Genomic DNA, 17,463 nt, shown 5'->3' with positions numbered 1-17,463 from the left:
TGTGTAAAAGCCAGTACAGCCATATTATACCACTACTGTGACCATTCATTAGCTTCCAATGGATACAGTTCAAAGCACTACCTGGCTGGCCTACAGGTATCCTCAGTTAGACCTATCCTGTGTTTTCAACCCAGGTGGGATGTCCACCATTCCCCATATATGTGAGATAAGAGGGATGGGGCGTCTGGAGATTGTTTCTCTCTGCTGGTCTCCACCCTGTGGAAATGCCAGAGGCCTGGCTGGCATTTGTGCTGGAATCCTTGGCAGCTAAAACAGAGTTTTTTTGCAAAGGCCTTTGAGTTATAATTTGCTGCCATGTAGACTAGGGTTGGCACCATAGTTATCATCATTATTATTTTATAAACCTATTAATATTAATATGTTTTCTAATCTTGGACTGGTGTGACAAAATTATGCTTAAATTGGATTTTATTGAATTTTTAGTTTTACTGTAATCTGCTGTGAGTCAGTTTGACTTGGCAGTATATCAATAAAATAAAATATAATAACGACCTATGGTTTCTCAACAGCCCCATCACTATAAGCTACAAATTATGGATTTATAAAGCAAAATGTAAATGAGAAATATGCTGAGGCATAAAGATTACTGTTCTTACTTTGCTCCCGTCTTCTTGTGAATCATTAAAGCAACAAGGAAACAGAAACTTTCTGTGATCTTTTCTTCTACAGAATCCAGTCAGGATTTCTATATTAGCAAGAAACCGGATATTAAAGCTGATTTATGACCATCGCTTCCAAGAACACAATAAACCATACTCTTTGGCTCATATGATACAAAAAACTCTCCCTTTTGTTTGCTTGCACAAAGAAAAGAGTGAAATTGGAACAAATGATGAGTATGGTCATATTACATCTATACCACTAATTTCCAATTTGTTTTCAGGCACAGTTCAAGGTGTTGGCATAAGATGATGAATAATTCCTTGCTTTGGACTACAGAATCTAAATGACTATCTGCTCCTGCTAATTCCTACTGAAGCCCAGGATTTTCCTTGCAGGCCTTGTTCTGTTTGTCCTCCCATACAGAGGAATAATAGGTGGCTGACTAGGAACAGCCATATTAGTTGTAGGTCCCCTAAAACAGGAACTGACTTTTTTGTGCCAGGCAAAGACACTCCTACTTTCCAGTTCTTTTTAGTATTCACATTTATTATGCCGCAGAGGTGCTTTAAATCCTCTTTAGCTGCTGTCTAGAAATGATTTTAATTGCTTGCTTCATTTATTGTTTTACTTTTATGTTATGCTGCTGCTTCAGTTTAACATTCTAAACTGAGGAAAAAATGTTTCAAAAGGCAGCAAGTTTTCAAACTAAAAAGTAAATAAACTATGAAGTAACCTGCTATTTGTTATTTTGTTTACTTAAGCCATGATATATGGCACCAGTGCATTATTAAGTAGGCATTTCTGAGTTTGACAATAATACTTCCAAGTAAAAACATTCTATACCTTCAGAAAAATCAATGCCAATATGAACAATGACAGATGTTGAATAAAGGCTTAAGAGTGACTGGAAGGGATATAGTAGTACAATAGCTGTCACTAACCCAGAAGCCCTTGCAGTGTAAAAATGTTTCCCATACATCCAATCTACACCTTAAAGACAATTTCACAAGGCCTGAAATTCCATTTTAGAGATCACTGGTGATCCATGAGATTCATTTAAGAGATCTGTAAAACTGCTGTGGATATCTGTAATTGCCCCATGCTTGCCCCCTGTGACTGGCAGAACTAAAAAAAAGTTGATTTTAATGACTGCCAAAGCCTCCTCCCCCTGCCCCCTCCAAAATGATATGGGGAGACTTTTAGGATTACTCCATTATATCTGGTAATTTTGCATTTAACAAATGGATGCCTCCAAATATCTAATACCTAATCTATTCCAGCCTACAGTTCAATCCTAAATAGTCAAGGCATAGCACCAACTCTCAAATTATTATTAGGCACATACTTGTTTACTAGTCTCAAGTGTAACTAGAGTTCAAACTGAAACATTTTTCTTATATTTTCTAATTATAAACAGTTAAACCCCACATTACAAGCAAGCCTCCTGAGTGCTGGTAGCATGTGTTTGTGTTCTACAAGAGTCTGCATCTAAGAAATAAAAAAGTATCTCTTTTTCTCTAAAGCAGTGTTTCTTAAAGTGTGGTCTTACGACCCCTGAGGGTCCCCCAAGACCCTCTTAGGGGTCTGAGAAATAAAAATGAGTTGCCAGCCCATGTTGAAAAATAATACAATATTAAATCCCATCAAACAATTGTGAGAAGCGGTAGCTGATGCGTCAATTTTGATTTTTAATATGATAAACATCGATAAATATTACCCATACAAACAAAAGCTCTTTTGGGATCCTCCATAATTTTTAAACGTGGGAAGGGGTCCTGAGAGAAGAAGAATTAAGAAACACTGCTATAAAGTGTCAACTTCTGATATACAGAGTTGTGTTCAGATACGCACACATATATACAGTGGTACCTTGGGACACGAACGCTTCTTTTCACAACCAATTCGGGTCATGAACAGCACCCTTCGCAAAATTTTGCTTCCATTCACATACTCCGCATTGGGTGATGAACAGGATCCGCGGCCATTTTCCCTGCTGACACACGTGGTCGTGGCTTCCTGTAGGGAGGGGGACTCTCCCTCCAAACAATAACCGCCTCCCCACCCACCTTCCTGTCCTCCACGCCAGAAGTCGCCTCAAGCAAGGTTAATGTTCTCTCTCTTCATACTGTACTGTACTGTACTTTGTGTCATATTTTTGTGGTTTAAAAAAAAAAATACATATGGTTCAGAACGGATTAACCGTATTTACATTGAACCTTATGGGAAAATTTGATTCAGGTTGTGACCAATTCGGGTTGCGACCAGAGTCGCGGAACGAATTAAGTTCGTGACCCGAGGTACCACTGTATAGAGAAAGCTCAAAGTGGGAAGCAAACAGGATCATGCCTATAGCTCTGTAGTCATCTCTATCCAGTCTCTTACATTCAGGTAGGAAGTGCAGCTGTGCCGGTGCTTCCTTGAAAATGAGTACAGCTGTCAGCACAACCCAAGACTTTATTTGGGCCCTCCCCTGGAATAATGCATGGACAGCTTTACTTGAATTCAGTTTAGGACCTGGCTCTAGATTGTCTAGATTTATGGAGACTGACAAGAGATAAATGCAGAACTGCATGAATGCTTCTGTTTTCTTCCTTCTCTGAGCTCTGGAGGTGAACATCAAACAGAACTTAAGATATTAAGAAACACTGGCTTGTTGCTTTAGTATTTTATGTTTATATTTTTACACCTTAGTATAATGCAACTCCAAGGGTGATGCATCTTCCCTTTCAACTAAGCTCAAGAAATTCATGCTATATTTACAAAACTTGGAGATCTAAAACAAAAGAACTCCAGCAGAAACTGGAGATCAGCCTTGACTTACTATATTTGTTCTCTGAAAATTTGAGAATGATCAAGCTTAGAAGCATATGAAAGTAGCCGGGATAACTTTTGAATCAGACAGCCACATAACATGGGAAAGCATGCAGACTTCTAAATCTTATGTTGCAAAGGCATGTTTTAAGAGAATCCTTTCCACTGGTAATAAGCAACTATGATCTATAGTTAATTAATAATACAAGCAAATGCAGCTGTTTATAAGCAGCAACAGATTCTCTCACAAGTAGTTGGAGAACTGTCATTTGATTTTAACTTTTTGTTGATCCATCTAACATTGCAACAAGAAGACCACCCTGTGTTAATTAGTTGCTCCCATGACAGGTGGAGGTAAATTACTAGGCTAAGCAACTGTAAAAATATCCTCATAAGTGCAAGCTTCTAGCATTTTTTGTTCCAACATCTATTTAAATAGCTCAGCATTTTTTTAAAAAAAATCGTAATTACAGCATATCATACTTCTATGGTATCCAGTGGGTTTTTTTTTTTTCAGATATCCAACAGCAAGCAAAGTGCTCCATAAAAGCATTTTGTTCCTGCAAATAATGTCAATACACAAACTTTCCAACTAATAATGAAATGTTCATTGTGTTTCTAAATCATCAGCCATTTCGACTTATAGTTAAACTGGTAATTCTGAGTATAGAAGTTTAAAACAAGAACTTTCAGGAAGTGCTGTGTCCTCCTAGAACAACTCTTCCCCATACAGACAAAAATGTTTCTATTTCATTTTTAAGAAAAAAAAAACCCACACCAGTTGTGATCCTAGTTCAATTGTCCTTTAGAAATATTGCATGATTTATTTATTTATTGCAAATTTAGACAATTGTCTACTGCAATTTATTCTACAAAGAAATTCCTACAAGAAATGTCCAAAATAAGAATGCTACAAGTCTTTAAATGTTTGTGATGGTGATATAGTCCCTCATTTTTTATTCACAATACAGCCAATCAGTCATGCCAAAAGTCTAACAAAGGTAGCAGATACAGTCATATTTGGAAATGTGACAAAGATTAAGCAGATCTAAGGTTTATACTTCTAAAATCTGGAAACTATGCCTTTTACAATCTATTGTTCTTACATTATTGTTTGGGTGATAATGATACTATGAACTGATTTTATCATAGCGTTTTAATGTCAGTAATATTTTCATTAATTTTAGTCTCTAGAGATAAGAATGGATTATTTGTTATTTTAAAGAACCTCACAAAGACTTCCTTGATGCATTTCTATGCAAATCAATGTATATTTCTTGAAGATGTCATAAAATGACATATATCCCACATTAAATTAGCAATTTCACCATATAAAGTTTGGTTTTTATATCTTTTAATGTATTTATTGACTGTTTTAGCCCTGTTGTATGCCACCCAGAGTTGCTTGCTTGTGAGATGGGCAGCTGTGTAAATTGTATAAATAAATAAAATTAAATTTTAATTTAAAAAATTAATCTGAAATAACTGTTCTACCATATAGCCCCTTGTTATACACAGCAAGCTCCATTCCATTATAAAACCAGGGTAACAAAACTGTGAATAACAAACCCTTGTGTCTATGGGAATGTGTTACATTCCGGAGCCAGAGATTGTCTTCTTCCTCTCTCAAGCACTTCCTCTTCCTCCCATAACAGTCATCGGTGAAATAACCTGTATTTACTCCTCCTTTTTCTCACATGATCACAGCAGATCTTGCTGGGGCAGCCCATTTGTGAGGCTCTGCATAGCTTCTTTGTGGCATCTGGTGATGGTTCATACTGACTTTGTGCCCTGCACAGCTCTTTCACAATCTCAGCAGAGGAACCTCTTGACTCTGTGCCTGCAGGCTACTCGTAGTGATCTTTCAATCATGCCCTGGATGCTAGTGCTGCCTGTAAACTGAATCAAACTGTGTCTAGTGATACAATCAAGATATCACCGTGACTGGTCTGTGGGTAGCACTAGCAGACAGCAGTACAATCAAAAGGCCACTTCACTTACATCATGAAAGTTAGCCATGCAGAACTGAGAGGTCAGCTTAAACCACATTGCACAAGTCACATGACCCTTCCATTACCAGCTAAAAGAATCAGACTGATGTAGGCCTGTTGCAGCAAAGAAGTCATGTGAAGAGTCATGACCAGGCTGACTTAGCAAGATCCACCACGACCCAGTGAAGGGAAAGAGCAACAAACACAGGGATATTATGCAGACAACCTAACCTTTTAAAAACATACTTTGCACATGCACAAAAGCCTGCCCACCATTCTTTGCATGCCTGAAGTAACAAAAAACAAGGTCAAAATGGCAGATATGCAAACCTTATTCATAGTTCAAGGTTTGGTCCCTAATTATCAATTATGGATATGTAAAACCATGTATAATGAGACCACCGACAACAAGAACTATCTATACCACAATTTTTGGTCACACTTGGCTGATGTTCATTCGTTTTCATTAGTACACTTAATTCTATAGTACTGTGTTGTTTAGACTGCAACACTGAAAAATGATAGCGCAAATGTTTTTCCATACAATGTTTAGATGGGAGCAATTAAGATAATTCTATGATCTAAAGTATTAATACCATACTCCTTTACATATATTTCTAAGGCCAACAGACCCATAATAGTGTAATGGAGTCTGCTCTGCTTCCAGCATTATTAGTAGACTGTCCTCAGCAACAGAGGTGGGAAGACAAGCTATCATGTCAGCATATGTTCTATTTCATAAAGTTATATTGCACTTTGTTTATTGTTCCTGCCTTCACCTACAACAATATTACAGTTCTCTGCTGACCCTAGATTACAGGTGTGTGTGTGTATCTATATCTATATATCTTCTCAGAGGGAAGCGTATAACTCAGAGGAATAACTTTTGCCTTTCAATTTTGTAAGGAGGAAAGTAAGGGCAACCTGGATTCCTATTCCCAAACCCAGAAATATTTACGGTAAGCTCTCAAAAGGTTTTCCTATTGTAACATAATATTATGTCAAGATCACATCATTTCCAGTTGCATGAATGTCTGCCTCCAGTTATTTATTGAATATATATCCTGACATGATTGTGTGAGTCTTGGGTTACATGATATGCAAAAAAACCCCCTAAAACTAAAACTAACCAACAAAAAAGTATATATGTGGACCCAATATAAATATGTGTAAGATATCAGCAACCAGTACAGAACAACAAAATAAACTAATTCATAAAATTTGGCATAACCAAAAAAAAAAAAAACCCAAGAAAGAAAAATTGAAAAGTCAAAGATAGCACAATAGGTAAGCATACTTTCTTGAACAACTGAACAATCTTTTGAAAGCCATCAAGGAGGGAACTAGCTTGATTTCCATGAGGAGATCATTCCAGAGACCCAGTGCTGCCACTAGAAGCAGCACCTTCTAGCTTCTAGCTTCAGCTCCCCTTACCACCTGGAAGTGTGGGACTACAGGAAGTTTTAACAATCTAGTTGTCAGGCCTAGCCCAAGGAACTCCAAGAGACAATGCAAATTCAGTCCAGTTATGTTTATTAGCTACACCCTTTAGCAAGAATTTTCCCAGACTGAAACTCCAGCTCCCAAAGTCAGCCAGCCACAACAGTGTGAATTCCTCAGGGAGGTGCCACAGTCTCATCCTCTTGTTCCTCCCACGCTCTTCTGGGGAGCTAAGAAAATGTTTATCTCCCTGAGCCTGGCCTTCATAATTCCATTGCATCACACTAGTAGGTTGGACTGGTACAGCTGGAGAAGGTGATCCTGCAGGTACCTAGGTGCAAAACCATAAAACGCTTTATAAGTAAATACTGTAGTAGCCACAGAGTGAGGCCTCCAATTCAGGATCAAAATCATGGCATACCAGCCATGAAATAGTTATCCTTTTTCTCTCCTGCAACAGTCCTAACAAAATTAGTCTCAATGCAGCTATTAGCAATAGGATGATTTTTAAAAATTTATTTGTGAGCCAAATAACATCTTCACAGGGAAATAACCATCTCAGTCTTAAAGAGCATCCCCACCCACCAATATTCAGGGTTTTTAAAAATATTATGCATAGTTTTGTCTTTAGATTTCTTCAGAGGAAGAGCAATGAAAAAGATGTGCTGGTCACTTCTAGTAACAATTAGGATTGGTAATGTAGAAAAGTAGAAGCATATTTTTGATGACTTACTTCAACTAGCATTGTGAGTGCTTCCCATTGCACCGTAGAATACTCCTATCTGATTTTTAAAAAATGCATAAAGCTATTTTGAAACAGCAAAAAAATAAAAAACAAAACTATAGATGGTACTATTAGATTTTGTTTCCTGTGGGTACATTTACACACATTTTTTCTCATGTCAAAAAGGAAAGTCCTATTTTTCACTGAAAATACATACAAGATGCTTTATTTTGATGATTTAGCACAGCATCCTGCAACCTGATACCCTTTAGATGTGTAGGACAGTAACACTCAGCATCCATGTTGGTTGGTTATTCTGTGAATTGCAATCCAACACCTGGACTGGTCAGTTTGGGAAAGGTGACTGAACCTTCTGTACTGGTTGCTGATATCTTACACATATTTATATTGGGTCCACATATATACTTCTGTTAGTATTATTATTCTATACATTACTAGCAATATCCTTAGTAGTCTTCCATGATAGTAAAAGAAAAGACTGCTTTTTCAACTTAGATTATCCAAAGATAAAAGGCAAGAGAAAGGTATTGCTGTCAACTGTTTTCCTTAAGAAATAATCCAATTTCACCCATTACTCTGTCATACCTGATCGAAGCAAAATGGGTTTCAATATTTCCAGTCTAATCATAGGCATGTTACTCAAAAAAAATTCCCATAATACTCAACGGGGCTTACTTACTGAATGCTAATAGTTGCCGCCACAGGGATAGAGATGTATTATCAAGAAATGATATAAATTCTTCAAAAAAAAAAAATTACATTCCAAGAAGCAAGAAAAACTGAGAAGTTTATAAACTGATAATGTCAAAAAACACATACAGTAGCTTTTTCCCTAGGATTCAATGTTATATATATATATATAAACTGAAAGGTCAACATAGGTCAAAAGGAAAATCTAACAAATCTTTCTATGAATACATTTTTTTCTCCAAAAATAGTTGTTCAGTTCTTAATATTTAAGTCTAATTAAATATGGCATAATGTTTCATACTGAATAAATGTTCTTATATCCAAGTATAATAAAAGAGCGAATTTATTATTAAAAATATAAGGTTTTATTTGGTATAGACCAAAGTAATTATATTAAATGATTCATAATAATTAGTGCTTCCCAAATAAAATCCTAACATCAGAATTACAAAGAATCTGTGACAAAAACATTTCAAAATTGGTTCTGATTATACAGTAGAAAAGATCAATACATTTTTAGAAATTGTGGGAGTTTTTAATTGTTTCAACTCAAAAGCCAAATCATTGTGTGTTTCATTAATAAACACTGTTTGGACTTCTTTGATGATTATCTAGTGATGACTACCTTGGCTCATTATTTCTATATCCTATAAAGATAAAAGGGGAAAAATTAAAAATTAATAAGAAATTATTAAAAAGTATTAATGTTTGCAAATCACATTGATTTGGTAAATTACATTGATTAAATAGTTAATAGAATGCCTCCCCATCTGTTGAATAATTTCTCTTTCTGTTACCCAATAAAGAATTATCACACAGGGACCCATATTGCAGGTGCTCTCAAGGGTCTCAGACTGTGCTCTCCCGCTCTGAATCAGTGGGAATAAGAGTGAGTCCCAGTGTGCTTACATGTCTCCCTGTTTTTTTCCTCACACAGAACCAAGGAAAAAAATGCTAACTTTCTTCACAAACCAAATTATGTTTGATTTAAACAGACTAGCTTTAGAAACTCCACTGACTAATTTTAGAGTAACTATGGTCATCACCAATGTTTTATCACCTGGGAAAACAAACGCAAAAGTATTTCAATCTTCTTTCAGCTATACATGAGGTACATGTCACTTAGCATGATATTAGACACTGATGTAAAGGTACTGTCATTGATCTGCTATGCAAAATTGCATGTAGCTAGTAGTCCTATTTGGATTACAAAAATTATTTTTAAAAAATTGAAAGAACATACCATATGCTGTTTCTTATACTTAGCCCTATATCCCCTAGTTCTGACCTCATACATACTGCTTGACATGCACTCAAATCAGACTGAGTCTGAACAAATTACAATCTACTCCCCTCCAGGAACTATCTTACATTGCAAGTGACTGAGGGTAGCTACCTTAAAGAAAACTTGATATGTGAGGACTGCTGGGTGGGAGCCATCCCATTATAAATTACTGAAGGCATTTTTGAACAAAACCACTCCAGTGAATATCCAAAATGTATTTAAACAATCTGATTTTTTTTTAACTGGTCCCTGTAAAAAAATAAATCAAAACTATGGACTGAAGAATTTTCATACAGATCTCAAAGTATACAAAGGGAACTTTTATTAATGAATCTGTAGCTTTCATACCTGCTCACTCCTTGAAAAGTAGCAACTTCAAAATTTAAATAAGTTTTTTCCAGTTAATTTACTTTGTTTGGACAAAAACTATTTAAAATTTATTATAAACCACTTTATATATTTAAAGGGAACTGGTATATGTTTTAAATTAATCAATAATCATTACTGAAGTTGCTTGGCTATAACAAATTTATATAAATAAACAAATTATTGCCAAGTAACTCCCCTTCCTATACATTACTGTAGATTCCAAAAAAAAGAACATATTCCCAAAATAACTTGAAGTTTATCAAGTCAGCCTTCATGTTACACATCTGTAGGTACTTTAAGTTACTTCAATTTAAACTTCTGACATAACGAAAACAGGAAGACAGACAAAAAGGAAAGTATACATGCCAAATAATTGTTAACTAACTTTTCACTTGTTTGTCATATTGAAAACTATCAGTTTTCAGTTGAAGAGATCCACTCCAACTATAACTTGGAGAGAAAGACAAGCTTGTTTATTATTTGCTCATGAGGCTTAATCTTAAACTAGCCAGAATACACAGGCCAAAACACAAACAGCTTTGGGTACGAAAAAATAAAATTGCTAGTGGTGCCCTGAATCCTGCTCCAGAGGGTCTTCTGATCTTCAGGAGCAACTAATTAGAAGATATAATCAGACTCACTGGAAAGGGAAGATGAAAGAATTTTGCAGTATTCAAGAAAAAAGCTATTTATTAACCTTTTAATCCCTCTTTAAAACTCATGTACAACACAGCAACTTAATCTATAACTTCTATCAAGACAAGCAATGTATTGATTCTTATAAGCATGTGTTTTTTTCTAAAACATACATATATTTGACACTATCCTATGAAGAGTCTTCAATGAGCCTTACATTTTAAGGTTTAACCACATGATGGTACCACTGATTCTGGTAACACACAGCATATTATCATTACAGGAATAATATACTGAGCTATGCAAGTATTTGAGCAATTTCAATCACACAAGTAATGTATGATTATGATATATCCCAGTGCATTTGCTGCTCTAGTGAGAATAAAATATTTAACTTTCTAAAAATAACTTGCAGACTGTTTCATATTACTACTGGTGTTAATTTGAATATTAAGGTATATCATTTTATACATACATAATCTTCTAGCACTATATGGTGAATGTCATTAACCATCAGCTTTCAAGAAATAGCATCATTACCGTGTGATGTTACAATATGATTTTATTTATAAAAAGAAATACATAGGAAGTTATTTCACTATATAATGACAGTAATGTATAAGCAGAGAAATTCTCCTTGCCCTGAAAAATTTACAGTCTGAATTTCTAGATTAGTAAAAGGAAATGGAAGGAATTACAAATTGATATGCACGATGGTGTGCTCAAGTGGGTATGAAAGGGAGATGGAGAAAGTTGTTTCAGGAAAGTATTTCAGGCATAAGATGAAGCAAACAAGTAGAAACTTTTAAAAGGATCACAAGGCTTCTAGAGAGTTACTATTATTACAGAATACAGCTCCAAAGCAACTTCTCTCTAGCTAGACTTTGGGATGTGCTGGACCACAACTTCCATCATGCTGGCCAATGATGATAGCAGTTGTAGTCCTATTCATCTACAGGATACCAGATTAGGAGATACAGTACTATTTTACAGTCTAAAGTGTGCCTAAACTTTTAGATTCTTACTGTTTGCTATCACCTTCCAATCTACCCCAACTATAATCTTAGTTCTACAAATACGGAAATACACAATCAACAAAAACTATGCACCCACAAACATGATAGAGAAGAGTCAAAACCTGCATTAACTTTAATAGAAAGTAAATACTCTTATTTATTATATCACTAGTTCACAAAACCAGTATCGACAACTATCATATTTTTATATAGCAAAAAAACTTTAAACATCCATCTCTTTGAAATGCTACTGCACTGAAGTATATTAGATGAATGCAAATATCTGCTTCTGGAAAAGACAGAAAGTAAAATGGAGAACACAGAGATGCCTTACACACCAGACCTAACTCTGATCCACTACTTTGAAAAGACTTTGATATGTATTTAGCATCAGCATTTTAGAAATGAACTTGCTAGACCACTGTTTTCAGTAACATAGCTGCCACATGCTTTCTCTGCAATTTACTTTATCCTAGGCAAACATTAACATGCAATTAAAAAAAGGGGGGGGAACTGCTAACAAGAGGCTATGCAACCCTTTACTTTTAATTTGTATAGGAAGAGTTCCTCCTGTACAGATTGCCTTGCCACATTTGCAAAATTAAAGGAAGTTACTTTTGGAAATTCTGCTCTGCTTTCTGGGGATTTCTGACTCAGAAAACATTAGCACATGATACAGTTCCCCTATTTCTACAGCAGTGTACCCCAACTGTCAATTACTGCCAAGCCAGGCACAACTGACCGATATACAAACAGCAACTCATCCAAGGCTAGGTGTGGCAACAGCTGGAAGTGCAAAACAAGGCAGCTGTCTCTGACAGATAACCCAAGGCCAGGATTAAAGCTCCTGAACTACACTTTCCTGAAATTGCAAACCCCAAAGCCATGCCAGCAAGCAGAGCAATCTAGGCACAAAGGGTGGTGCCTTGGATGTTCTTCAGCATTCAGAAAAGAAAGGGAGGGGGCAGTCAAGGTCAGAATAAATTTGGGCAAGGGGAGAGGCAGATTTACCCCCAAATAAAAACTGCTTAAAGCACACTCTCTAAACCTGATATGCTCCAGATGTGCTCTAGTATAACTTTCATGATCTACCCAATGGGTGTGCTGGCTGGGGGTGATGGGATTCCTGATCACACACATCTAGAGGGTGCCAAGTCAGGGGCGGTGGCTTGACGAGTTCTTTCGAAGTGCGGTATATTAAGTTAGGCAGCTATTAAGAGGAAAGTGCGGAGAACAAGGGGAGCAGGGAGGAGAGACCTTCCAGACAGACAGACACACCTCAGGTACGAAATCAAAGTCCACGTTTACCTGTTCCCCGTCCCAGCGGGTGAGCCGTGCTGTGCAGGAGAGTCCACAACAAAACGTGCTTAGGAATCCAGCTCATTGTATCTCCCTCCACCCTGAGGCGGCCTGCAGGCACCGGGTGAGAAATAGCCTGGCGGGGACGACTCTGGGGGCGAAGGGAAGCGGGCGGGACTCGGGGCTAGGGTGAAAGGCGGCGAAGCGGCTCTGAAGGAAACGTGGGATACGGGGGTGTGGGTGGGGAAGAGGCCCCAGCGGAGGCAGCCGGAGGAGCTGCTGCTCGGGTGCTTCTGGCATGCGTGTGCGAGTCGCTCTCTTTCTCTAGCTGCAGGGGAAACAGGAAATCTTAAAAAGTTCGCAAACAGCTGGGCAGGACTTTCTTAACTCTTACAGTAGTTCCTTCTCTGGCCCACCCTCTTCCCCGCTTCTCTCCCCCCGCTGGGTTTCAATATGAAGCCTCTTCAGCCCGCTCTGCGTGTCAATCACCGGCCTTAGGCCGACCCCCCTCGCCTCAAGCCGTTTCTCCACACGCCGCAGAAATATGTATCAAAAGCCCTGCCTGAAGATTAACCCGCGGCTTGGTTCATAGAGGCGTTTTTCCCAGTCATCACGCCCACGCCTTTTTCTCTGCGACTCAGGCGCGCGCAAATCGCTACACGCCCAGGCACAAAACCCTGTTATTAGTTCCCATACCCGTAATACAACTCTGTATTGAGTCATACGTGATACAAAAGGGAGGCGTCGAAGGCATATACTGGACATAGAAGCGATTCAGACGCTCCCACCTTAACGCGTATTTCCGGGGCTCAGTGTTTCCTCGGGTCAGAATGGCTTGCATCAAGGCGTATGTTGACCCCAGATGCTGCTTAGCCTAACCTGCAAGCACTTTTCCACATTATTTTACTTTATGTACTAGCTTCTGTGCCCAGTATTTGTAAATCACATTAAAAGCATAGGAATACAATAAAATAAAAAAGATGTCTATATATTTGTTTAACTTAATTTAATAAAATCAACATGTTGCAAATGTTGACCAAACATTCTTGTCATATGCCACTCTGGTTTACTTTGCCTTTCAGCATAGAGTCTGCATTTGTCACCAGCTGAATGGATAAGGAAAGGGAATGGTGAGGGAATAACCCCTGTATATGTACTATTTTTATATAGAAGGTCAGATAAATGCATGGAGCTTGGCAGCAAGGACGGGCCCAAAAGCATGCTCCCCACAAATGTATTTGTATTTATGAGCCTGCCTCTTGTAAAAGCCTGGTGATAAAAGAAATAGAAGACTGTGGTGATACAGCACATTCATTCCCATGTACGTGCTTTGGAAATGCATCTGCACACTCTAGTAAAGTCTCCTTTGAGTTAAGCTCAGTTTCCTGGTATTTTATGGACACAGCCATTTAGTTTTCTTGGCCACCACAATACAGAAGTGACTCACCATTGCCTTTTTTCAGGGATTTTTTAACTTCCCAATCTAGGCTATACTCCTATTATTTCCTAGTGGTCTCTCATCCAAGTACTAAATAAACATGAACCTGTTGGGTTTTTGGTGTTCTCTGAACTTGCTTCTCTTCCTGAATTTCATTCTTAGGCTAGGTAACATCATCTACTGAAAACATCAAGAACCCAACAATTCAACTCTGAGCTACGTATATTCTCTACTATAGCAAGATCTGAGCCTGCATGGGTTTTTGAGATCAGTCAAGAAAGGCTAGGTTCTGGCACCTAACTGGTGATATGAACTCTAGCACCCAAATATACCAAAGTACTGACCCTTTGCAGGACCAGTAATAATAATAATAGCAGCAGCAGCAGCAGCTCAGGCCAGACACTTGATCCAACTAACAACATACCATCCAATGGCAACCATAACTGAAGTAGGATGAAAAATAATATATAAAAAAGACAAATTGTTAGTGGGAATTCAGTGTACAGTAAGCGCTGATTTGTTGATTCAGTTTCGACTTTGAATAACAGGCTGATCAGATACTCAGCGATATATAATTCAGCTACTCAATGGCTGTTTACCCACTGTTGACTTAACACTGACTCACTTCCAAATTTTGTTATGCCTCCTTATATCTACTTTAACATACACTGAAGTCTATAAAATATACTACACAGGGCATGCTTATCACTAATGAGGCAAATATAGACATGAAACACAATAACACTTGCAAATAGATACTGCACTGATAGCCAGTGTGGTTTATGATGAAGATGTTGGTTTTGGACCAGAGAGGCCCAGGATCAAGTCTACTCTCAACTGCTGAAGCTCACAGGCTGAGTTTGTACCAGTTATTTTTAGGTCTTGCATATAAAGAACATGCAAAAAGCAAAAGCTGCAAAAGCTGTTCCACATTTTGCTCACTGAAACACATGGGTGCAAAAACTGGCCTAATGTGGCCCATGACTTCAATAACTCTGCTCTTTAATGAATGCCAATTGCAGCTACCAGTGGATGGACACTGGATTTGAAGACATACATTCCAATATATGGCTAGCAGAGATGAGGTAAGGTGGATCTGCTGTTACCTATCTTTTGCAAATTTACATTGTATTTGCATACATATGTGCTAATGACAGCCCTGCAAGGTAGGCCAGGTCATGAAACAGGCAACGCACAATTTCAGGAATGCTGTTTATTGTAGTAAGGTAGAAAAACAGAATTTTGAAAGCATATTCAAGTTTCTCTCTGTCCCATTTTATACCCAACAAAAATAAGGCAGGGTTATTTTGATTCATTCTCATGCTTCCTTCTGTCTCAGGACTGTGTAATTTTTTTCACAGTCCCCCTTAAGAGCTCATTCCTTCCTTCCCCGTTAATGGCTCTTTCATATCTTCCCAAAGGTCAACGCCGCATTCCTTTACAGCTAACATGTAGTTGGGAGTGGCAGAATCTCATTAAAACTAACATTTTATTTCCTTTGCAATGTATTTATGAAAAACAGTATATATTATTTCTCTTTGTTTGCAGGATCAGGATATATAAACTCTAGATTGTGATAAGGATGAGGTGACAAAGAACAAGTGTCAGTCAAAATGCAAAATGCTATCATTTTAAAACTGGACATTTTTAAATCATTTTTAATAAATGCAATTGCTGATTAAAGTGACCAATTGAATAAGCTAATTTAAAATGTGTTGAGATGGCTTATCGCAGTTGACTTGTTTGAGTCCAGTGCTGCTTCCTTCTGGAGTAGTAAGGGACCAGGAGAGTCCATACCCAAATATTTTGGGAAATAGAGAGGTTCCTGAATAATTTCGGGAATTTTCATGGATATAATTGGTGCTTCTCATGAAGACCTAGCCTTGTTTTGCTATACTGAGATGGCTTGGGCAACTGATACAATACAATTGCATAAAAGCTCTCTACACTCATATAGAGCTTAGAGGACTCCTCAGTTTAATCAGAAGTGCTGAGCAATGAAATAGTGGAGGAGATGGCTAGAGCACAAAAGATGCAACAATTAACACAAATAGGATTGAGCATAGGTGGGAACACATTATCACACCTACCACATAGCAATCAATAATGGAGGCAATGAGGGTTTTTTTTTTTTTTTTTTGCTCCATTATTGTGTTCCTTTCTACTCAGTGTCAGTGTAATATGTCAAGTGACATACTGGTTGTATCCCAGTTTGGAAAAGTAATACCATGAGTTTGCAATTTACTTTGGGAAAAAAGTTGGTCAAACCCACAATCATCTAGAAGCAAACATTGAAGCATATCTATGGGAAGTAGTTAGCACATCATCTGATTATTTATTGTGAGATCATTTTCAGCCACTGAGGCCTGGGGAAGTAGACAAAGTTATCCCATGTTTTGCCCAACTGCCTGCTCTCTTGATCCTAGCTATTCAAAGCTCGTAAAAGCAAGCAGATTAGGAATGTTGAGGTGAGTTGAGAGACTGTTCCTTCATCACCACATTGAAGATGTTGGTGATCCAACCCCTTCTGAAGAGGACCTTGAGGTATTATCAAACAACATACAGTGGTACCTCGGGTTACGAACGCCTCTGTTAACTAATTTTTCGGGTTATGACCAGCTCCGGCCGCAAAAATTTACCTCGATTTGTGAACTCCACCTCGGGGTACGAGCAGGATACGTGGCCATTTTTCCTCCTGTGACACGGTCCGCGGCCATTTTTCCGCCCCTGACACGTGGTCCATGGCCATTTTTCCGCCCCTGACACATAGTCTACGGCCATTTTCCGCCCCTGACACATGGTCCGCGGCCATTTTTCCGCCCCTGACACGTGGTCCGCGGCCATTTTTCCGCCCCTGACACGTGGTCCGCGGCCATTTTTCCACCCCTGACTCTCCCTCCAAGCAATAGCCGCCTCCCTGTCCTCCACGCCAGAACGGATTAACGGTAATTACATTGAACCTTATGGGAAAATTTCCTTCGGGTTGCGAGCAATTCGGGTTGTGGCCAGAGTCACAGAACGAATTAAATTCGTAACCCGAGGTTCCACTGTACTTCATCACTAATAACTCTTTTGGGGCTAGATTATAAAGACAAGGCACCTAGACAACTGAGGCAATT

General features: G+C 38.1%; 2 protein-coding genes across 23 annotated transcripts in view; one reads left to right on the top strand and one right to left on the bottom strand.

Annotated features, from left to right (window-relative positions):
* The window catches only part of TGFBR2 (transforming growth factor beta receptor 2), a 61,041-nt gene extending 47,613 nt beyond the window's left edge, over window positions 1-13,428 (bottom strand). Inside the window, exon 1 of one of the 2 annotated variants that reach the window (XM_007422833.4) lies at window positions 12,916-13,428. In XM_007422833.4, coding sequence (XP_007422895.1) covers window positions 12,916-12,991 — 76 coding nt within the window. In that variant the 5' untranslated portion in view covers window positions 12,992-13,428. The remainder of the gene's footprint in view (window positions 1-12,915) is intronic. The other variant, XM_007422834.4, reaches the window with a different exon arrangement.
* Window positions 11,514-17,463, top strand: part of LOC103057326 (uncharacterized) — a 142,573-nt gene continuing 136,623 nt past the window's right edge. For 3 of the 21 annotated variants that reach the window (XR_015797928.1, XR_001560318.3, XR_015797925.1), the window contains exon 1: window positions 12,892-13,030. Coding sequence is in view for 6 of the 21 variants with exons in the window: in XM_088150844.1 (XP_088006970.1) it covers window positions 15,412-15,429 (18 nt within the window). In the remaining 15 variants the exon portion in view is untranslated. The other 18 variants (XM_088150841.1, XM_088150840.1, XM_088150844.1 and 15 more) reach the window with 17 other exon arrangements.

Source organism: Python bivittatus, unplaced genomic scaffold (genome assembly GCF_059951505.1).
Source record: "Python bivittatus isolate LINGU-HERP-01145 unplaced genomic scaffold, Pbiv_v1 ctg000610_np1212, whole genome shotgun sequence".
NCBI classification, from domain to species: Eukaryota; Metazoa; Chordata; class Lepidosauria; order Squamata; family Pythonidae; genus Python; species Python bivittatus.
Note: the sequence above shows the minus strand (reverse complement) of the source record. Positions and strands in the feature narration are given on the sequence as shown.